This window comes from Anas acuta, chromosome 1, assembly GCF_963932015.1.
Source record: "Anas acuta chromosome 1, bAnaAcu1.1, whole genome shotgun sequence".
Classification (NCBI taxonomy): Eukaryota; Metazoa; Chordata; class Aves; order Anseriformes; family Anatidae; genus Anas; species Anas acuta.
Genome location: NC_088979.1, coordinates 122,573,754 through 122,596,557, shown reverse-complemented (window position 1 = coordinate 122,596,557; position 22,804 = coordinate 122,573,754). Strand labels below are relative to the sequence as shown.

The following is a 22,804-nucleotide window of genomic DNA, read 5'->3' as shown; positions in this document are numbered from 1 at the left end:
AAAATGTTTTTTTAGCAGTTGGCATATGGTTACTCTTGAAATATTTTATTGTGATTCAAATTTATTATGGTGGGCACTTGAAAATTAGAGAATATAAACTTCCTCTTTGATTCTCTGCACTGTAAGCCCGATCTCAAATGTTTTGCATGGGCAAATCTCCATCCCTGGAGATACGGCAAAGCAAATTTGGTACTGGAGAAAAGGATGGTGTGGACAAGAGGGAGAAAGAGCTGAGCTGCTTCTGCTTCTCATGTGATATGACCTGTAGTGCATCGGAATGTTTCTTTTTTGGCTTGCTCTCAGACAACACCCACGTGCATTTGAGTTTGCATGAAACATACTGATTTACACATTTTGGAACATCCTTCTGGATCAGGGTTTGTGTTTATCCGAAGTCCTACTTGACACCGAAAGATATGTGCAAAGAATCAGAGTAGGATTTGTTTTACATAATTGCATATTGAATTTTAAATGAAAATCTCAAAATATTTCCAGAGCTCATTCCCTTACTGTTCTTTGATTGTTGCCCATATCATAGGTCTTCCTTCATAGCTGACAATTTTACTTTGATTTCAAAATGTTGAGCAAAATCTTATTGTCATTTATGCAAGCAGAAGGGTGAAAGTGTAATATAGATTCTTCCTACTCATAGTACAGAGCTGGAAATGTTCTCAGCACCCACCAGACAAAAAGAAAGTATCTGTCCTGCCACACTTTACTCCCTTAGCTTATATAAAAGGGAAAGTAGAAGCTATACCACCACACCTTCCATCTCAAGTCTTGCAGTAGACAGTGGCATGCCATTAGGTACTAAGGAGATACTAATAGGAAGAAGGATGACAGCACCTGTTTTTCAGATGTTTTGATTCGCAGTCCATGGCATATACAGCCTCAGTTTGCTGAGTGCTCTAATCTGTTAGATTTAGAAAATTGATCCATGTTCTTTGTTATTGCACAGCATTGGATAGCCAAAAGAAGGATCCAGCAGTGTTCAACTATCAGGATATAGCAAATACTGCTGCAAGACAGCTCAGAAAATGCAATTTTTGTGTAATCATTGAATCACAGAAAGTATGAACATCAAAGACAACATTGCATTCATATCTCAGACTATTATTTCTGGAATTCAAATACTAAAGAAACTTCTTCCATCAGTTAATCTAACATCTCTGATATGAAATAAGTTTTCTTTGGGAGCTTAAGTACGCATGTACAGTCTAGTGCATGTCATCATGGTCAAGCTGGATGCCGTTGCTTTACAGTACCTATTGGATTGCTCTGTGGCCCCAGCCATCCAACCCAGGGTACAAATGTCAAATATTTTCCAACTTTCTCAAGCTTTTCCTATCCACTAGGAGCAGTGCAATTTGTCAAGCAGTGTTCTTTGTCAATTACTCTAAATATTAATTTTCCTTTTTATTCAGTAGATTGTTGAATAGTGCAGTATATTAAGAGGTTTGCATTTATTTTCTTTTTGAGGATGCTTCCTTTGCTACTCTTTTAAGATGGTACTTAATTATTAACTAGCTAACAGAACTTGATTTTCAGATTTCAAATACTACTTCAAATACTCTATACATGAGACAGTCATGTTCAAGTTCAGAATGGACTCTGTTCAGAAGAGGGTTACATGGCAGCTACATGATGTTCTTCAGTCAAATTCTGAGAGGAAGTCTGGCTCTCCACAGCAATTGTGTTCCTCTGAAAATGCACCTGCAACCATTTACTCCTCAACAGTTACAAAATTGCTGAAAGATCAATTCAAAAAAATTTTGGAAAAAAAGTGTTCTTCCAGTAAATAAATAAACCAAACCCATTTAAGTCTTCTTGTTACTCATAGCAAAAAGTGGCTACCTCTAAAAAAAACTCTAAGTTTTATGTGCCATATAGTCAAAAAAAATCTCATAGTCAAAAAAAATCTCATCAATTTTGTCCAAGATAACTGAATCAATGGAGCTAACACTATATTTTAATATCATCTTCAGTGGCATAATTTTCAGCAGCTCCAGTCTTTCCTATAGCAGTGCTTTCAAGACAAATGAGGCTTGTATAGTTAACTACATCAGGCGTCCCAGCAGTAGAAGCCACAGTATTGTAGTAGTCCTCAATATCAATTTGAATGATAGTTTCACAACCACTCTGGCAGCTGTCTAAGACTTAGTAGTTTCTTCTCTGTCAGTTATTACTGCATTCTTTTCACTAGATCCTGCCACAAGCACACACTTCAGATCTGTCAGTGGTATTAGTGAAGAAGTGAAGCCAACGGGAATTCAGATCAGCGCTTGTCTTTCATTACTTTGAGAATACGTGGGCTCAACAGATTATAGTAGTGAACTTTACCATCTAAACGATGTCTCAGTCCTGAAGACAAGTAAGGAGCAGGGCCTGACTGATAACAGTAGTCATCTTCCTGCAATTTACTGGACTGGCTTTTGTCTGATGCATTCACTTTGACCATGTGGGGACTACAAGATCTGCACTGGCTGTATGGCTGAGGTGTAGATTCCCATCATTATAATCATTCAGAAAAGTTGCTGCAAGCACTGCAGCATCTGAAGTCAAGAAGATACTGAGAAAACAAAGTACACATACAACTATTTCCAATTAGTATTTATATTATCATCTTCCCCAGGCTCCTAATCCTAAGAATTCTTTTTTTTTTTTTTTCTGATAATAATTTCAATAATTCTGTTGTGCTTTTGTGTGTTTTGTTGTTGCTGCTTTTTTTTTCCTTTTTTTTTCTTTTTTTTTGTTTGTTTTTCCATTGGGGTACAGTTGAAGAAAAATTTAGAAGACTGTCAGATGCTATTTCAGAATGTGGATGGAGGACTACTGTCAAATTTTGCTGGGTTCAGTACAGCTGCTTTGACAGCCTTGTAGTACTTCAGCACTGCCTTAACTTTTTTTTTTTTTTTTTTTTAATTTGGAATATCTACTGTCACAGCTATTTCACTGTTTAGTTTTAAATCTGCAAACTGTATCTGCTGCCTCAGTCTGTGTGGTAACAACCTGTATGGCTAGCACTGGCTAGATATCAGTGATACAACTGTGTGAAGCAGACTTGACCTCCACATCCAAGATAATCACTGCAGTTGTATGCAAGATCCTGTGTGTGGTCTCAGTATATCACATTTCAGTGCAAAATACAGTTGTGCACCTTTAGGGTGTAATTTATTGTAGGCATCAGAATAGTAGTGGAAAGGAGTAAATGTTCACTTCTGTAGTAGATTTTGGGGATGGGAGGGAGAGTAGTAAATGCCTTTTTAATGGCACTTTAATCCTTCAACTCTAATCAGCCTTGGAGTACTCTGACCAGTACTTTCATGCACTTTAAAGGAAGTTGTGAACCCAGCAGATGGTTATGTGTGGAAGTACAAAAGAAATTTCTGGAAAGAAGGTAGGAAAAATGTCTCCATGGTAAAAAAGATAATTACAATGGACTCAAACTGTCATGTAACTAGAAAGTTGTTACAAGAAAAAAGGTATAATGTTAAAGAGAATAAGTACTGCAGTAGATGATAGAGATTATCACCCTCTTTGAAAGAGGCTTAAGTAAATGTGTTTTTCCATGTATTTTGCAAACTTTGGAAAGTTACTGTTCTCCAAACAGTACCAAAAGAGTACCGTTTTATAAATCACAATAAACAATGTATATTGATACAAATGTGCAAAGAAAAAACAGCTGTAACTTCATCTGTTAATAATCGTGCTTTTTGTGAACACCAATTCTAACCCTCACCCATTCTTTACCTGTTTGCAATCAGAAGGCTGCTTTGGAGAAGCTAAAAGGTGGCTGGAGGATTCCTGTTACTTTCTGTTAAAGGCTGACTGAGAGTACAAGTGGTTCATTTACGTATATTGCTGACCAAAAGCATCCAATTTGGATGTGTTTTCTGAGTACACACAGACTTCACAGTAGAGCATTTATTTACTTCTCAGAGCTAACAGGTAGACAAACAGCCATGTGAGCCATAAAACGTGATGAATTCTCAGATAAAATTGCAGTGTCATCTGTGTTTTGACTTTCTTGTGGCTGGTCTCAGTAGCATCGTTTAGTAAGTAGGGTATTTTTTGATGTTCATTGAAATTGTATTCTTACAGCTGTTTGTTCCTGTAGTGCTCAGAAGTGAGTTTGGCAAAAGAAAAACATATTTACTTTTTGAAAACAGTATTTTATTCTTTAAAGTAGTGTTAGTATGTAAAACTTGCATTTAAAACAGTTTTTGAAAGTTCTCTTAATCTTCTTGTAGGCCATAGAAAAACATCTCATCAGAAAGTCCAATGGAGGACTGACCTTCATTGGGGAGTGGAAGAATGGGCACCTTGAAAGAAAGATGGGCCATTTGACCTGTTTTGCAGGGGGAATGTTTGCCCTTGGAGCAGATGGTTCCAGAGATGACAAAGCTGGACATTACTTGCAGCTTGGAGCTGAAATAGCACATACTTGTCATGAATCATATGACAGAACAAGTAAGATGCATTACTAATCTAGTTATTTTAGTAGATGAAATGCAGAAATTATTGAAGTTGTTTTTAAGACTTGTTATGGACCTGTTCCTTGTCTAATATTGTTTTTAATACCAATGTAATTTTCTTAACATCCATGTGTTTACTCTGATCTCCACCATGGTAAATAAATGCAAAAACCAGACTTTTTATAGTTCTCTCCTGCATGTTTATCCCTATCTTTGCATCAGTTGGCAAAGATATGCTATGTGGGTGCAGGGAGGAAGGAGTATGTGTGAACTCTTGTCCTCCCAGATATGTAGGGCAGTTTCTCATTTCATACATACCATTTTTACAGTTACATAGGATGAGAAATTTGTAAATGCCTTTTTTTTGTTTTGTTTTAGTAGTAGTACATTATGGGTAAGTACAATTAAACATGAGAGGATGGAGATTACTGAATTGTGAGATGGCCAAAGACCTGACTAAGGAGGAGGCAGTGTCACCATTGGGCTGGATATTTCTCCATTAAGTCTTTTGGACTAGATTTTATTTTGTCTTAAATAGTGCCCTTGAGGCATAAAGTTGGATTGTGCTGATTGTTCTTGCTGTGGCCAAAAAGTCAAAAGAAACGGTTAAAACAGAAGAGTCTCAGAATAAGGAACAGGAAGACCTTGATGACTGACTGTCAGAAAGAAAAAGTTACTACAAAAAGGCGGGGGCTTGTTCTGTAAACGGGAAGTTGAAAAATGCCAGTGCAACCCTAGTCTGTATCAGGTAAAGAATTTTCTAAAGTGATAAGTGAACATTAACACTGTGTTAGAAGACATGTATAATTTGTCATCCAGAATACTCTGTACAAATCTGAATTTTGAAGCAGAAAGAATGCAGAGAATGACCAACAGAATGATGAGAGTGACAGAGCTTTTATTTTACAGTAGGAAAATAAGAGACGTTGGCCTGCTCATATGAGAAAAATAATGACCTAGAAGGGAATACATTTGTTGTCATATCAAGGGATAAACACTGAAAAGAAATAGAGCTATTTTAAGACACAAGCAACACAATTATACCAAGAACAAGAATTGTATGCTCACCATGAATGAATGTAGGCTAGAAATTGTAAATGGCCTTGTGGGTCCATCACAGAAGCTTCTGAAATATCTTGCTAGAAGAAGTAATGGGAACTAAAACTCCAAGGAGTTTTAAGATGTGAATTCATGTATTTATTCACAAGGATTACATAGTGTCATTGTATCATCACTTGTAATTTTAACAAATGCAATTTGATAGTTAGGAGAGATACTTTCATCGGTGTAGTAATAGCGTAAAGAAAAAGAAAAAAAATATATGAGTAGGCTTAAGCCTACAGCCTATTGCACCTACCTGTCTTGCTGGGTCAAACAAAGTTTCAGTCTCAGCCCACAAGGTTCTGTCTCTGCCTTATTACATAACACTATTAGTTGGCAATTGCTGCTATTTTAGTCAGGATTAATCAATGTGAAGATGCATCTTTTTCATAGGAGCAGATGTGGAGGAAGGATGAGACCCCATTTTGGAGTTAAAAAGATTATTTACACTCATACGTATACTCAGTTCTGGTTGGTGATAGGGGAGAACATTCCATCTACACAGAGAAGAGGACTTCTGTCTCTTGATTTCAGGGATGCCTTATTCCACTTCTCAGTCAAAACATACAACAGGAAATAGTTATACTTTGTGGTAGATGTAGACCAATTCCAGTTCAAAAGTCAGTTTCTTGACCTTTGTACAGATCTGAGTTTTTTCACATGGAACCTGGCCATCATAGTAGCCCAACTCCAGTAAAAGTGTTTTCTTTTATTACCCTTGGGGACTGATTATTAAAAAACTGGTTAATCATTTCCTTCAAGTTAGCTTTGGGCAGTTAAACTATGTTGAGACCCTGCTATTTTTGGGGACCAAATCTGAAGTCACTTGCAGACCTACCCCTAGAGAAAAATTTGCTGTCCTATGCATGTTGCATTTTCAAGTTGAGTGTAGGTCTCTTTGTCCAAATATAAGGTGGTCTGTCTACATGACAGCCTTCTCCTACATGGCTTAATGTTACTACAACCTTTGTATTGTCTTTCCCACCAGATTGCATTCTCTTAGCACTTAAGTTACCCTTTTCATCTCTCACAATGCTGTCTGCTCCACAGTGCTGATTAGTACAGAGTAGTTGGAAAGTCTGTGCAGCTTTTTCTGTTGTACTTCCGTGGACATCATTTCCCAATGACAATTATGATCCCGTGTAATCAATGACGGGCTTATGCAGGGGCTCAGTCACTCCGAAAATCTGATTCACCTGTCAAGGTTCTGCAGGAATATCTGGGGGAAGACTTAAGACTCCTGAGTTGTAGCCTGTAAAATTGACTGGGAATATCTTGAGAAGCTCAGGCTCTTGCTATGGCTCTAGGAAAATCCCTGTAGATTCTGTTCAAGCTGAGGATCAATCTAGCAGTCCTTGTGGGATGCCTTTCTAATTCACCAGCTGGAGGAAGGTGATGGTCTTTGGAAGATACAGCCATGATTCTGATCTGCCTCTGAGTCAGTAATACTTCCTGAGTCCACATACTCTTGTGATGTGTAATCCACACATGCCTGTTTCATAACTACTATGCTTTTGTTCTGTAGTATAACCTATTGATAGATTATTGCTGCAGTCCTCCTGTATCTCCCATCCTTTGACAAGAGATTTTGAGATTTTTCTGCAGTGATGTATGCAGTTTGAAGAGAAGATAGTGAGAATTAAAGATGCAAGACATGCTTTGATCTGTATGGGCATGTACTGGCACAACACAAGGGGTCATAATGCTGTCAATGGGCTTTGGTAAGGCTAAAATTTTCACTAATTCATGCTGCTAGGTTTGTCAAAGTTTAAGCTTGTGTGTGGACTGCACACCTTGAAGTATTCTGGTTACTGGGGATTAGTTCTGTTTTACATGCTTGTACCATTGAGAGACATGGCAAAGGCATAGAATAACTAGTAACATGGAAGCCATAAATGGTAGTGAAAAAAAGATGTCCAATGAAACAAAAGGAACAGAAATACCACTAAGAAATCAAACTGAATAATTTACTTTCCTAGGTATTGTAGAGGTTAAATTAATAATAACTTGTATAGGTGGCAGAGAGTGATGATTTACAGCACACAGTATGTTAGAAAAATATACCATCACTTATACATAAGAATTTTCTCACCCATTAGCTAATAGTTCATGAAGTATTGATTACAGAGAGGTTATTTTATGATGAAGCTTCTTGCACATATTTAAAGTTTCTGACAAGACCTCCTCTCAGACTCTGGGTATAGCAGTAGGTGTTCTTTTAAGTGTGACAGCACCAATGCAGAATAAATCCAATGAATAAGATTTCAGCTGAGACATTGTTAAGATATGACCAGATGCTGTCTCTGTCCCAAGACTCACAGAAGGCAGCTAAACGTGGAATAATGATTACTTGTTTTTATAAGAAGTGTAAAATAACAATGTACCTTGATGGAATTGTTCAGAAAGTCTCAAACAAAAGTATCTTGAAGAACTTATGTAGTCCCAAAACTGGGACTGTAGCTCCCATCCCTGGGCCCAGCCATCCAGCCAGTTTTCAACCCAGCAAAGAGTGTGCCAGTCCAAGCCATGGGCTGCCAGCTTCTCCAGGAGAAGACTGTGTCAAAGGCTTTGCTGAAGTCTAGGTAGACTACATCAAATGCCTTCCCCTCATCCACCAGGCAGGTCACCCAGTCATAGAAGGAGATTATGTTGTTTGGGCAGGACTTGCCTTTCATGAACCCATACTCACTGGGCCTGATCCCATGGTTGTCTTGCACATGTTGCGTGATTACACTCAAGTTGATCTGTTCCATAATTTTCCCTGGCACTGAGGTCAGGCTGACGGGCCTGTAGTTCCCCAGATTCTCCTTATGAGCCTTCTTAACGATGGGCATCACATTAGCAAGTCTACACTCATCTGGTCCTCTCTGACCATAACTTCTGATAGAAAGCGGCTCAGCAATCGCGTCTGCCACCTCCCCTCCCTCAGCACCCTTGGGTGGATCCCATCTAGCTCCATGGACTTGTGACAGTCCAGGTTGTAGCTGTGTAATTAAAAATGTGTAGAGCTGCAACTTCATAGTATGGGAAGTATTTCTAAAGGTACATCTTTTTAAACAAGTAGTCCTACAGATGCTGACACAGTACTATTACATCTTCCTTTAAGGACAGAAATGGCAAATCTCTTAGTTCAGAGATTCATTTTCAGGTGTGACTAGGTTTACATTGACTTATTTGAAACCCTTTACTTGAGGATCGCATTTTGAAGCATATCAGTTATGGTGGTGTGACAGCACTTCCCTACACCAAGCGAATTTGAATAAGATGCCAGTTATATGTGATGGTGACACCTGTTTTTGTTCTAAGATCTTATCCAGCTGTGCTGGGTGGGATCAAAGAACATTAAAACCTCTGGTGACCCTTTTTGTTTCTTTTGCTTATGAAGAACTAACATCAGCCACTTTAATTTTATCCTATAATTGAATGTATTAATGTGTTTATATTCTCAGTGATTCATTAGTTTTCAGGAGGATTACTCTACTCTTGTCAAGATAGGTATTTTTCTCACAGGAATTGGATAAATTATTCATAAGAAAAATTAAAGGCCTCAACAATAGGAAATATTTATGAGTCTGCTTAAAGACAAGCTCGTTTCTGCTTCTCTCACATGCTTGGGATGTAGCAGACTCCTATCCACCCTTCCTGCAAAGATTTATAAGGAATACATTTCTTTCTCTCTCTTCTTTTTTCCTTTCTCTGCAGCATTAAAGCTGGGTCCAGAAGCATTCAAATTTGATGGTGGTGTAGAGGCGGTGGCGGTGCGGCAGAACGAGAAGTACTACATCCTAAGACCAGAGGTGATTGAGACCTACTGGTATATGTGGAGATTCACCCACGATCCCAAGTACAGGCAGTGGGGCTGGGAGGCAACACAGGTAACTGTATTAATTATCTGTCACTAAATTAATTCAACCTTATTTTCCTTTTGTAGCCACTTTCATCCAGTGGTACTGATATCCAGAAACACTTCAAGTGGTAATTGATTTTTACGGGTTCCAGTAAATCAGGGTGTATATGGAGGTGCATGGTGTTGTCCCTGTTTTGTAAATGCCAAAAGAGCTTCACAGATGAGACACATTCAGCATTATATATCTGATGAGTTTTAGGTCTGAAATTAGAATCCATTGGTCATGACTTCTACTGTGATCAGTGGTCCACAGCCCCCAGGAGAGGTAATTTATCCTGGGAAATGAAAGCATATTATATATAACTTCACTAAATACATGTTAGCACTTTGTTTAGATTAAAAGACACTGCTGTCCTTAAGATTTCTTCTTGGTCTGTTATTAAAACTCAAGTGGTAGCACAGCTGTTTTCAGACAGTTTGTAGACCAGATAGCATATACATGTGGGTTGATATCATGGCTTTTTCTTATTGTAGTTGTCTGAATGGAAGGAAATAAAATTGCCAGTCAATTTAAATTTACTCAATTATAATGAAAAAATACAGCGTCACAAGATGTAGACCATAAAGTGAATAAGCAATGGCACATAAGGCAGAACTTAAAAACGGTTGCTAAGGTAATTCAGAGATTGTTGCTCCCTTATATGCCTGCTTCACTGAGTTTAAATCTGGTCAATGTATATCTTAAACAAATGCCTGAGCATGAAAATGCTCTTGAGTCTCTCTTATTGGAAATGCTTATACTGTTCTACACAAACTGGGATTCACTAAAAATCCTAATCTCTGTGCGTATAGCCTTCCCTCATTCATCCTTTGCACATAGATATCTGAGAGTTATAGCCTGTAAGCTAGCTATGAATAACTGGGCTTCATTTTCAAATTAAAATGTAATATTCTCATCATAAAAATTATTTGTAATCTCCAAAGGTTTCTCATTTTGAATGCTTCTCAGAACTGAACTGCGAGTCTTTTCTGGTCTCTTGTTTCTCACTGGTTCCACCTGCTGGTCTCTACCGGGGTCATGCAAAGCTAATTCACTTCAAGCAGTTTTCTGGTCCTCTTCAAGATCTGAGTGGACAGTGGATTACTGCAGCTCCTCCACTTTCCTACTATAGCTCCATCAGTCTTTGGAAACAGCTCAAATCCAGTTTCAGAGATCAGAATAAACAATAAAGATAACAAGAAACTAATGAAGTATTTTGACTACAGCCAGGCAGATGAGATGAGGGAAGAACCAGGGAAGAGAAGAATCAAGAGCCCAGAGAAATATTTTTCTGCAGGTCAAAACCAGTTTAGCTCAAGGGGCAAGAAACACAGAAAAAGTACTTGGAGCAAGAGGAGATCTGTTGGCAAGTCTGTATTCACAAGGCCAAAGACAGTTAAGGAAGGTTCAGGATATTTTAACTCAGCTCATCCCTGTCCTTCCTCAGTGCAGTTACAATAATGTAGAAGAATCCTAATATTTTAAGATTCTTTCTTAGTTTTGGTTAGGTTTTGCTTTGTAGACTGTTTTGTTAAAACCAACATCATGTTGTTCTGCAGAGAGGTTCCACATTTGTCAGATTTGTATTCCAGAATCCATTGCCGTTATCTGTAAAACATCAAACATTGAGTCATATCTTCCCTTCTGCTTGAACTAAAAATGTTTCTAATATGACAAAGAAATTGATTTAGTAACCTACTCCTTGCCAGTGTGTGTGCAACAAATGCCTGCCGATCTAACACCAGCTCCTGTCAGAAGCTCTGGCTGGGTGATCTGAGATGGGATTAAAGCATTTATATTAGGTTAAAGAATGCAAATGCAAATTTTTCAGGCCACACCCTCTATCTCAATCACAATGCAAAGCATGTTTTTGGATTGCATTCATTCAGTTTTCTCCATCTGCCTTCATATCTTGGCTCCCCCTAGTGCTTTCAAACCAAACCCTTCCTCCCTCCTCCCCTGTCCTCAGTTTTCTATTTGTACTGGGCTAGGATTTTATTTTATCCCACATCACCTGCATTGAAGTTGTGTAAATTAAGCACCCCACGTGCTTAACTGCATCTGTCCTTACAGAGTGTATTTTTCTGCTTACTTATTCAACAAAGCTTTTTGCTCCCCAGAATTTTTTATTCCCTACATGTACATAGTAAGTTCTTATGTTTAGTCCTCACACCTACTCGCTACTTTCCCTTCTTCTCTGACACATGCATTTCCGGCTGTGCTTATTCCTCCATTTATAAATAGGGAATTACCTCATATAACACGTAGGATGTGCTCTTTTGTAACAGACTGTATTCACTTTCCTGATGCTTTTTGACCACTGAAACGTACTTTGAAATCTGTAGTACAGACTTTTCATGATGAATGGTATTTTGTTCATCAGAATTCTAATAGATCCTTGACACTTCAGGGGAAAAACAATTTTGTTTCAGAATTTGAAATGGTCTTTTATTTTTATTTTTTTTTAGCATTGAACCTAATGTTTGATGACTGATTTCTTGGTGGTCTCCCTTGTTTGCTTCTTTGAAAGATGATGAAAAGGTCCCTACCCAAATGGATTTGAGTTAGTTCACCAATATGTTAGAAGCCTGTTTCTCTCATTGTAAAAACTCTTCAGAGTTTGTCCAGAGTACACTTTAGAACTGCCTGGCTTTTTTTAGGTTTACCCCATTACTCAGGTTTATTAGTACTCCCAGCCCAGATCTCTTCCTGCTTTTTATCAGTGGGAATTGCACAAAAGACTGTATTTTGTGTGTTTACATATTTTCGAACTGTCTTTTCATTATCTATTTCTCTGACAGCTTCTTATTGACTTTTTATTTCACTAATGACAGCTTCTTATTGGCTTTTATTGTCTATGTATTTGGACCGAATTTGGGCATTTTAGTACTAATGTGGTTTTGCCAAGGCCTGCTGTGTCATCTCTTCATCCAGTGGAAGTTGGATCTAGATTCTAACAGCAATCCGGAATCACTGGAACTGTGTCTCTATCTCTTCACTAATAAAAAGGCTAATTCTCCCTAATACTAGCACTGTAGGCAAAATTGATCCCAATTGTACTGGGCCAGCCAAAGTGGATGATGGAATGCTGGGTATTTGCATGAACTTTTACTGAAATATGTGTGCAAGATATCCGGAGTAAATACAGAAGATGACTAAAATCCTTTTTAGGCTAGTAATTTGAAACCAGTAAGAGCCACCGCCTCACAATAGACATGTAAAGCCAATTAGTAATCTAAGCTGTATGAGTAAATGTCTTTGCTGAGGACTTACATGTCTGTCTCAACAGGGTTGTACCAGGGAGGTAGTGGAGTTCATTTGCAGTTCTTACTTACAGTGAAAGAAATATATAAGATCTCAAGTTTCGGCTAACTTAAAAGGCAGACTGAGGATGAACAGTAAGTTGGGATGAAAGATCTATAGGTCTCTACTTAGTGAAGCGAAGTTGACAGAAAACAGCCAGGCATAAGACAATAGGCAAAGGTGCTGCTGGTAGTGGAAAGGCTGGAGGTGTTAGAGAATGAAACATGGATTTTCAATTCAGGGTTTGGAAGCTGTGAGTACCACAGGAGTGTTTTGGGAGGTAAGCTGATGAAAAACTTGGCAGAGTTCTGGGAACATGTTAGCACAGTCAAGAAGAGTCACACATGCAACCACAGTTCCTCTGAGGGAATTAGGATCTTATCTAGAGGCAACTACAATTTTACTTCAAAAGAACCTAGATCCACTCTGACCTCCTTGTATGTCACAGGCCCCAAGATTTCATTTTGAATCGTTTTTGAGCCCAGAGTTAAGTATTTAGCAAGAGGACAATATTACATATTTTTCTTTTCTACTCTTGATTTGAATAAGGGGAAGTGGACCATCCACTTCCTTTGGTAGTTTGTTCCATTTTTTAATTAGTTGTACTGTTAAAAATACCTGTTTTATTTCCCATTTGAATTTATATAGTTCCAGTTGTCAACCATTGGATTTTCCTATGACTTCCTCTACCGTATTAAAACGTGTTTTATTACCCCATGTTTTCTTTCCAGAATTTTCACAGATTGTAACAAACCTACTACTGGGTTGTTTTAAAAGGCTAAACAAATTGTACTGTCTCCTGCTGTTTACTGCTGTTTACACTTTCTCCAAACACCTGCACCCACCTCAGTTGTTAGTCATCCTTTTTTAAAAATTAATTCTGAAACTGCATATTTCAGTTTTTGTCTTCACCCACAGCCCTGTGCAAAATTAAAACTATATGCTTGCTACTGTTTGCTGTCCCTGTGTGTATGCCTGCTACAACATCCTAGTAGGAATTCATACTCAGTTATCTTTTTTGTCCACTGAATTCTTCTAAGTATCTACTTTCCAGACTAGTCTGCAGTTACACAGCCTTTATTTCTATATATAGGATTTGTATCTGGCCATATGAAACTTGTTTTGTGTGGGTTCCAGTTACTGCCAGATTACACTGACTGCTGTTACTCCCCTATGTCATTTTTGCTAGCAGCAGTGTTGCAGTGAGTGATAAAATTTAAGACCATTCCTTGTGAATCTCTGAAAAGCAGCCCAATTTGATAATGAGTTTACATTGCCAGATCATTCTTAGAGTATTGTTGGCCATTTTTTAATTAAGATAATTATATTGATATGGTACAGTGCTGTTTTCTTCTTATCATAATGTGTTCTGGTACCGTGTCAATTGCTTTAGAAATGTTTGTTTTATTACCCTTTTGCAGTTTCCTTTATCTGCCACTTTGTAGACCTTAAAGAATGAAATCAAGCTTGCCGAAAAAATTGTTTTCTGTTAAACCATGCTGATTGGTGTCAAATGCCCTCTTGTTCTTTTTTTTTATTATTTTTATTTTTTTTACTTGGGTTTCCACAACTGTTTGGGATTTAGGTATGTCATCCTAAAATTATCCAGTCAGCCTGCCAGAGCTTTGTAATAGTAGCATTCCCTTGATACTCTTCCAGTCCTCTAGGACTTCCCTGCATTCCAGGGTGCAGCAAAAATTAGAATCATTTTGTCAAGGAAATTTATCTTGAGTGAAAGAGTATCTAGGTAGCAAACCAGATGCATGTGCGCCAAGTACTCTGAGACCTGTGTAAAGATAAAACACTGCAAATTTCAAGTGGCTTTTAAGCAGCTTGTCTTCAGCACCAAACTGTTCAGTGTCCTGAAGTACTGTATGCCTCTGAATCAAGGCCAGTTTATTCACCCTTACTTGGTTGAATAGATATTTAATAGTCTTCTGGTGAATTTTTTCCTTTACAGTTCTTTACTACTACAAGCATGAGACCTTCTACAAGCGTTTTGACCTTTATTCATACATATCACACCTGCCTAGCAGCTCACAGAATTTGTAAGGAGGAATGGACAAGTGGTTCCATAAACAGCATGTGCATTACTTCTTCAGAAGAATGACGCACAATTATTTTTTTCCTTTCCTTTCCTTTTTTTTTTTTGTCTCCCCCCCCCCCCCCCCCCCCCCGCCTTTAGCTGCCATGCAATAGCCAGCATGACTTGTGATGTGCAAGAGTACTTGAAGAGTTTGTCATGGGTGTGGGTGCTCTTTAGTTGCACGTACACCTTCTTATTCAGACTGTAGAGAGAACTTGGGTCAACCTATGTCCCACATGTGAATAGTCTCAGTGTCGCCCTAGACTGCAGCAGTAACCCAATCTCAAAAGAATTCATCCATACACTTTCTTCTTGTGTCAAGGCTCAAGTCCCAGCAAAAAAAAAAGAGTTTTTCCAACCAAAATTGGAGGCAGCTCCACTTGAGATGAGGAAATACAGAAAGAATTAGACTTTGCCAAGAAAGACAAGAAATCTGGTGTAATGCAGAAAGAAACTTCATGCAAACTAATGGACCAAATTATAGATTACTAAACTATGGATAGCTGTGTTCAGTAGTTGTTAATGACAGACATCCTGAGCCAAACAGTTTCCTTCATCACTGTGCCTTTTCTGACCCTGCATAAATCTATTAAAAGAGTTCGTGTCTGCTGAGGAAGCATCACCAAAATAGTGGGGAAGCCCAGATTATCTGTGAATCATTTCAGAGTCATTTCTTTGGGGCTGGTTTTAATGGTGATATCTTTGCATGCTGTAAGTCCTGAGTATGAGGCAAATGATTGAAAGCATAGGCAAGAGGTGCTCTGCACTACTGATAGTTTCTTCCCAGTCTCCTCCTCTTTGAATAGGCTTTTTGCAGTACTGTGTTGGAACTGATTAGCTAGGTGGTGTGTGAACCAAGGATCCATTGGCCCCTTTCTGCATGGAATGTTTATGGATTTAAACTTAATGCTTTAAAGATAAAATGCTCTTCTGCAGTCCAGCACACAAATTGACCTGAGTTTCAGCTGTATAAAGGGGAAACAGAGAAAAGCATATATAGGAGATGGAAATGTGGGGAGAAAGCAGCAGCTGGAAGAGTTTACAAAATGAAATGAAAAGTCCCTAAATATTCAATTCCTATTTTCAATAAGTCACAAAGACAAATTACTAGTTACAGAGTTCCTGTAACTTTTCAGATTCTTCCAGCTGCAAAATCCAGGATGTTTTTTTATCTCCCTACACTCCCCAGACCACGTACTACCTTGGTTGAGAGACAAATGTTCTACATAGTGTTACCTATGACCAGACATAGCAGCTCAGTCTAAAAAAGTCAGCAAAAGTGTACTGAGGCCATGTCTTCCCACTAATATCAGCCAACAGTGAATACCTAGGAAAGAACATATTCTTCCCCAGATACCATTTTAGCTTCTAGTGTTTTACCAAATGTGGTGTCTTTAGCAGCCTTGGAGGGATTTTATTTTTGTATGTGCCCATGTGTCCAGTCCTTTTTTTTTCCCCTCTGTCATAAACTTTTAACATCTACGATATCCTCTGACATAAGATTTGTGACAGAATTATGCAGCCTGGAAAAGTCCTGCCTATTTTTTTGATCAAGTCTTATATTTCAGTGTGTTCACATTTTGTTATACAATTGATTTATTTTCTTTAATATTTTTTTTTTGCAGGCCATCGACAAGTATTGCCGAGTCAGTGGTGGCTTTTCTGGTGTCAAGGATGTCTATTCCTCATCTCCTACATATGATGATGTACAGCAGAGCTTTTTCCTTGCTGAAACTTTGAAGTAAGCTGTCTTCACTCTTTCTTGTGCCTGTAAAAGCCAGTATCTAAATTCCAGAAGAACATGTTGACTTAAATAATCTGTTGTCTTGTCAGGGTGGTTTGGGCATTCTTTTATTCCCAGCTTTAGGTCCAAGGCCAGCCTATTTTCCCAGCATAAAATACAGGTAGAATTTCCCATGCAAGAAGCTTATGCTGAGGGAGCTTTCATTTTTAAGACTTCAGAGTGATTTCTGGCATCACAATAGAGGACAGATATCTCCCTTTTAAGAGATTCCATTTGCAAAAGACATTTTTAGATACACTGACTTGACATACTCTGTTACTGTAGAACCTGTTTCTCCTGTGTGTGTCACTGCAAGGGAATAAATGGGGAAAAAGATTTCCTCCATGCCCTTGGATTATTTTTCTGTATTTCTCCTATAGAATATTTTTCTAGAATGCTTTTTGTTGTAAGCAAGAATACCAGGCATATTTTATAATCTTTCATGTACTTCAGATTTTAGAATCTTTTAAATATTCTTCAATCAAGTTGAGTCTGCAGGACACCTGTAGTCCATTGCGCAGAGGTTAATGTACTCTGTTGCATATTGGGTTCAATGTATAGCGTTCAAAGCTTCTTTTTGATTCATAATTAAAAAAAAAATGCTATTCAGTACTAGAATATGCTATAATCTTTAAGTTACAGAGACAGTAAGAAAATATAATACAATAAGAAAAATGTGTAAAGATAAGAATATGTCATGGAGACATTAAGAGATCAGTTTTTAAAACAGCAAGTTTATTATGACTACTCATCTCTTCCATCAATGACGTGACCAGCTATGAAGAGCACTGTCATGCAGCTGTGATCATGCTGGAGTTTTGCCTATAAAGCAATATCTCCAAACGTGTGACCGTTTCTTGACAGTCACATCAGTGAATTTGGTAATTCAGTTCTGGCATTGGAATCTACCAAGGTTCCCGTGTAGGTTACCTCCCTGAAACCTTGTGAATTGTCTACCTCTGGGAGAAAAGGGTGTGAGTTGGCTATATTCCCTACCCCTTTTTTCCTCCTGTATAACATTTTGCAGAATATTTTTGTTTGTTAATTTCATGAATTAACCAGAAGACACTTTTAACCTTTGAATGAGGCCAGATCTGCTATTAGTTGTTGTTGTCTCTGGTTATATATCTGTGCCACTTTCTGCCAACATGTGTTGGAAGGGATGATACATATGTAGTTGTACAAACCTGTCAGCAGTGAAGACTCATTAAGGTGTCCTTTCTATCATTACAACCCAGTGATTTAAAGAAGAAACAGTTGTAATCATTTGCCAATCTAGCAGTGTGTGCAGCTTTTGCAGAATGAAACAGGTTTTTTTTTCCTCCTTTTTTTTTTTTCAGACTTCACAGTATTTAGCAGGTTTTAGCAGCAACTTCTGTCTATCAAGATTGATTTGGGGTATTAGGAGCTCAAAATACATAGGTGAGAAAACAGGTCCTGACAGTGGCAGCACTGTTGCCTACTTCAGGCACCACAACAGGTTTCACTGGTGAGAAAGGACTCCCATGTTCATCACACGTAAGGGAAAGGTTTGTCCATTCTGTCCTTCAGCTGACTCCTTACCAGACTTCTCTAAATTGTCACAATATTTTGTTTCCCTGTATTATCATTGTAAAAAGAAAATCAGCCACTGATACGTACTCTGTCATCTTTATTAAGTTTATTTCAGTCACTCTTTTGAGTTCATTTTCTGGAGCCTAAAAGCTATACTCTGAAAGGAAGAAGCAGAAGTTTCAAACAGGTCCAGTCAGAGGCACAGTACTCCCCCAGGAAGTGGTCCATCTGCCTGTGTGATCCATCTGCCTATAAAAAGCAAAATTAGAAAATGAAATCTGCTCCTAAGGGACTTCTGCGGTGACAGAACTGATGTTCTGTATCACTAGAATTCTGTTTAGATCTTAAATAATCGCAAGTAGATCTCAAAATTCATTGATGTGTCGCTCAGTAACTAGATGTGCTATAGCTCAAGCAGTGATACATGAGTATAGACAGTGGAAATTGCCAGCATCTGATTTAGAGAGTGAAGTAAGAGCAGCCTCAGCAGAGTGAAGACAGAACAATGTGTATGCACATGCTGGATGTGACAGAACCCACTAACAGGAGTGACGCCCTTCCTTGTTCCATGCTACAAGACCTGTCATTTTCTGAATACCAGGAAATCGGGCTGAAGCAAGAACTGAGAGGTCCTGTACATCTGTGACGTTAAGCTTGCACATGCACAGTCAGGTTTTCTGGAACAAGGAAAATACTTTTGAATTTTAGCATTTGAGTTTGGAAGCCTTGACAATATCCCTACCACTAATACCCCCACACACACTCAGAAGTGTGTATTAAGAAAAAAGAACCAAGAAATAGTCTTTTTCCACATCTGTCCAGAAACTTTAACGTTATTACATGCTTAATTTGCTCTGCATTGCTTTATAATATACATTTATGAATCCTCTCTGCACAATATATTGGCCCATTTCCTCCCACACAGAAGCTGAACCAGCTTCCAGCATGGTGATGACAAATAAGATATCTGGCATGGCTTATTGGCGTCTCTTGTGCTTTCTTTAAATCTTTGATTTGGTTTGAACAGAGTAGTCATTTCCAAGGGGGTTTATTCCATTAAAAACAATTTTTTTGCCTACTTTTCTACTGCCCTTCCTCCCAAATCCTCATGTTTGGTGTCTTGGTGTTTGTAATATATGGTAAGTCTTTGGAAGAAGTCTTGAAAAATGGAAGTTATTTGGAAAAGTTAAAATGCTGTCTTTGTAACAACTTTTCATCTCAGGGCTTGAGTTGATAGAAATAACTCTTCAGATCATCATAATGACAAAAGTTGTGTGGATGCTATAAAAAGATTGAAAGCAAATAACTTTTTTATAGCTTTAGAGGCTGACTGGTGGGGCATGCAGCTGCTATGTTGCTATCTGTTGCTAAGCTTTAATACCCACCATTTTTCTTCTCTGTATTGATATCTAGGTATTTGTATCTGCTTTTCTCCAATGATGACCTTCTCCCGTTAGACAACTGGGTTTTTAACACAGAAGCTCATCCTCTGCCTGTTTTACATTTAGCAAACACCACACTTTCAGGAAATCCTGCTTATCGATAAAATCAGCTCTAAGAAGAGGAAGAGAGACTTTTCAGCTCTGTTTTGTTTACATGGACCACTTGAAACTTTAAGCAGGAGAGGAGAAAGACACTTGATAAATCTAGACCTCCGAGTCAAGTACAGGCGTGAGAAACAAAGCCCTTCAACATATAGATAAGCAAAACTGAAAAAAAAAAAAGTTGTTTTATATATGACCAAAACACATTAGTGTGGTATTTGCAGGACAGAGACTTCACGTGCTTTGAACCCTCACAAGACATGGAATCTACTGTTTAATATAAATGCAACAGTGTAAGGAAGAAGAGGTTTTCCTGTTCAGCAACAGAAACTTGCTGCTGCTGTTGTTGGCTGTTGCAAGGAACAGTACACCAGTCACCTCTTCAAATCGGGTGGGTTCCAAATACTTAGATTTTTTTTTTCTTTTCTTTTTTGTTTGTTTGATGATGGCATGAACAAAGCAACAACAAAAAAAAAGCAACATCACTGCACCAGCAGCATCAGGATTTGAATATTTTTTTTCTGTACCTGTCTGAATTTTCTAAGGATCATCAGTTTGCCCAGACTGGCAGCCATTCTCAGTGCCTCTAAACCATTAAAACTGAACTATAAAAACTATTGCTTCCTCATGTCCCTTTTCAAAACAGTGTTGAAAGCTCTGTGTTGTATGCTCACATCCAAAACACAGTAAGTATTTGGTTTGTAGTTCATTGTCAGCAACATTAGCTTAGTTCATTTGGCATGCTACAGTCACAAAGTGTTGAGCATATTGCAGGGGTAAATAGAAGCCAAAGTTTCCTTTCCTCACAAACCCTGTCACATGGAAAGTCTACATTCTCTTATTTTTTCTTGTTTCTTCTAGCCAAATATACAGAGATAACTACATGAGAAAAGCAGTCTCTCATGACTTATATAGCAAGGTATAGTATATGGCATTTAAAAGTGCTCCCCTTCTGCTAAACAGCAGGAGCTTGTTGCTTTATGTTTTTCCACACAGTCTGGATTTTTCCTAAAAATTAACTTCCTTCTTTGGATACTATTCACAAAACCTTATTTGCAACTTCGAAATCCTGACTTATTTTATTTCTGCATGGGACAGAAACCTAAAACTGCATTTGATTTAGTTTACAAAACTCCTTTTCTTCTGCTCCAGTGCAAAGCCGACATGATTGTTTTCAGAAATGACATAACATCTCTTACATATGAATGGAAAAAGAAACTGTAGAGCTGCAGAGTCTCTTCTTCATTTAGTTTACAAGAAATGAGATGCTGTTACCTTCATGTTTTTTTTCTTGAGTACTCCTAGTCTGGCATAGTCCAAATACTTTGGAATTAGGCTGGACAATATCAGTTAAGTAGAGTCTGCTTCAGTCTTCACATACAATTTTTGCTAAAAGAAATTTAACCTTTTCAAGTATCTCTTCATTGCTTTTTTTTTTTTTTTTTTCTGTTCCAGAATTCTTACAGCTCACATGATTTCTTTTATTCCCCTTTTAGCTCTCAAATCCTTTTGCCATGGTGACTGGCACCTTTGCTGAAAAAGACCTGTGAAGTGCTTCTTCCCCTCCTAATTAGTGCACAGGTTGAATCTTTCAAAAGTCTTGATTACATTTTTGAACTGAAGTGAGTGGAAGAACTCTCTTCAGTAAGCTACAGAAGTACAGCATCGAGTCTAAAGGCACTAAGTGCTATTTCTCCCCCTCAAAAATGCTTATATATGAAGTTTTATATATAAAAGCTTTTTCTCTATATCAAATTATAATGTATCTGACTGTACTTTAAAGTAGGATTTCCCCTATAAAATTTTCCTTCACTCTTCTTTGATACTAATTTAGACATTGTGTTTTTTCTTTGGTCGAGTGATTATTTCTATCAGATGCTTTTCTCCAGACTGTTCCTTTAGTTTAAGAGGAGGAAGACTTAAAGCTTGGAAAACATTTCAATCTCAACATTTTTGCCTTAATGCCAATTATTGAGTTACTGTAATTGGCAGCATTATCTTAAAAATAATTTCTGATAAAGCAATTGATGTACATAATACTGTTTCAAGTAATAGTTTATTTAAAATTAGAAATAATTGGAAGTAAATGGAACCTTCTTACTGGTCCGCTATTTTTTCTAGTTGAGTATTCAATGAGTTACTGAAGAGCTAGTCATTTTCCATTTTATAGTTCAGATATGTTATGTTTTCAAATAGAGTTTTTCCCATCCCATTAGAACTGTTAGGAGTTTAAAACGGCACAGGATTGACTTGTTCTCCTAAATCGCTCTGAGTACAAAGGAGAAAGATGAAAAACAAACTATTCTGTTTAAGAAAGAAAGAAATAAAAGGCACTTTCTCCCCTAGCCCATCCCATAAACTTCCTGATAAATGTAGATGTAGAATGGCTGCCAGTCTGTTCAGAGAAACGTCAAGGACAGAATTTTGGAGTCACAGAAACGGCAAACTTATTATTGTGTTTTTTGCTCTTCCACACCCCTCTTTTGAATTAAAGAGCAACTATTCACATTAATTACTCCATGAATCCCAATGCATTAACTCACTGCCACAAGAATGCTTGAATTGAGGACCTAAGCCATTTCATGTTATGGGATGGTATTCTTCTCAAAGCAGATGTACAGTACTGCTATTTCTTCTTTGTGTAGTCAAGCAGCAGGTACCAAATAAAGGACACTTGTTTCTCATTTTCCAGTTACCCCAGTGGTTGTCAATTTCTACTCTATCACTCTAAAAGACAAACTGTTGTTTTCCTACAGAAGCTACCGATCTTCATAGTCTATCCAAAATAATGTGTTTTATGGACTAATTGTTGTGTCATTCATGAATCTCTCCATCCTGAGATTTCCTAGAGCAAGCTGAAAATTTCGAGGTAATGGGTTTTGAGCAAGGTGTGTCTAGTAACCAAGCATGGATAATGAAACTTCTGTTTGAAGTGACATGTCCTCATTCAGAGTCCTTCACAAAGAAGTAGGTTCTGATCTGCAGAATGGAGTTATGTGCAATCCACAGTTCAGACTGTTTTCCCTCTGGGTACAAAAGGTACAGTAGAATATCGTCACTTTCATTCTGTT

The 22,804-nt window shown here is 37.9% G+C and overlaps 1 protein-coding gene across 2 annotated transcripts in view; it reads left to right on the top strand.

Moving 5' to 3' along the window:
- Positions 1-22,428, top strand: part of MAN1A2 (mannosidase alpha class 1A member 2) — a 135,427-nt gene extending 112,999 nt beyond the window's left edge. For both annotated transcript variants that reach the window (XM_068698910.1, XM_068698920.1), the window contains 4 exons: positions 4,251-4,470; positions 9,279-9,451; positions 16,478-16,593; positions 19,603-22,428. In XM_068698910.1, the coding sequence (XP_068555011.1) occupies positions 4,251-4,470; positions 9,279-9,451; positions 16,478-16,593; positions 19,603-19,735 (642 nt within the window). In that variant the 3' untranslated portion in view covers positions 19,736-22,428. The remainder of the gene's footprint in view (positions 1-4,250; positions 4,471-9,278; positions 9,452-16,477; positions 16,594-19,602) is intronic.
- Positions 22,429-22,804: the final 376 nt, after the last annotated feature.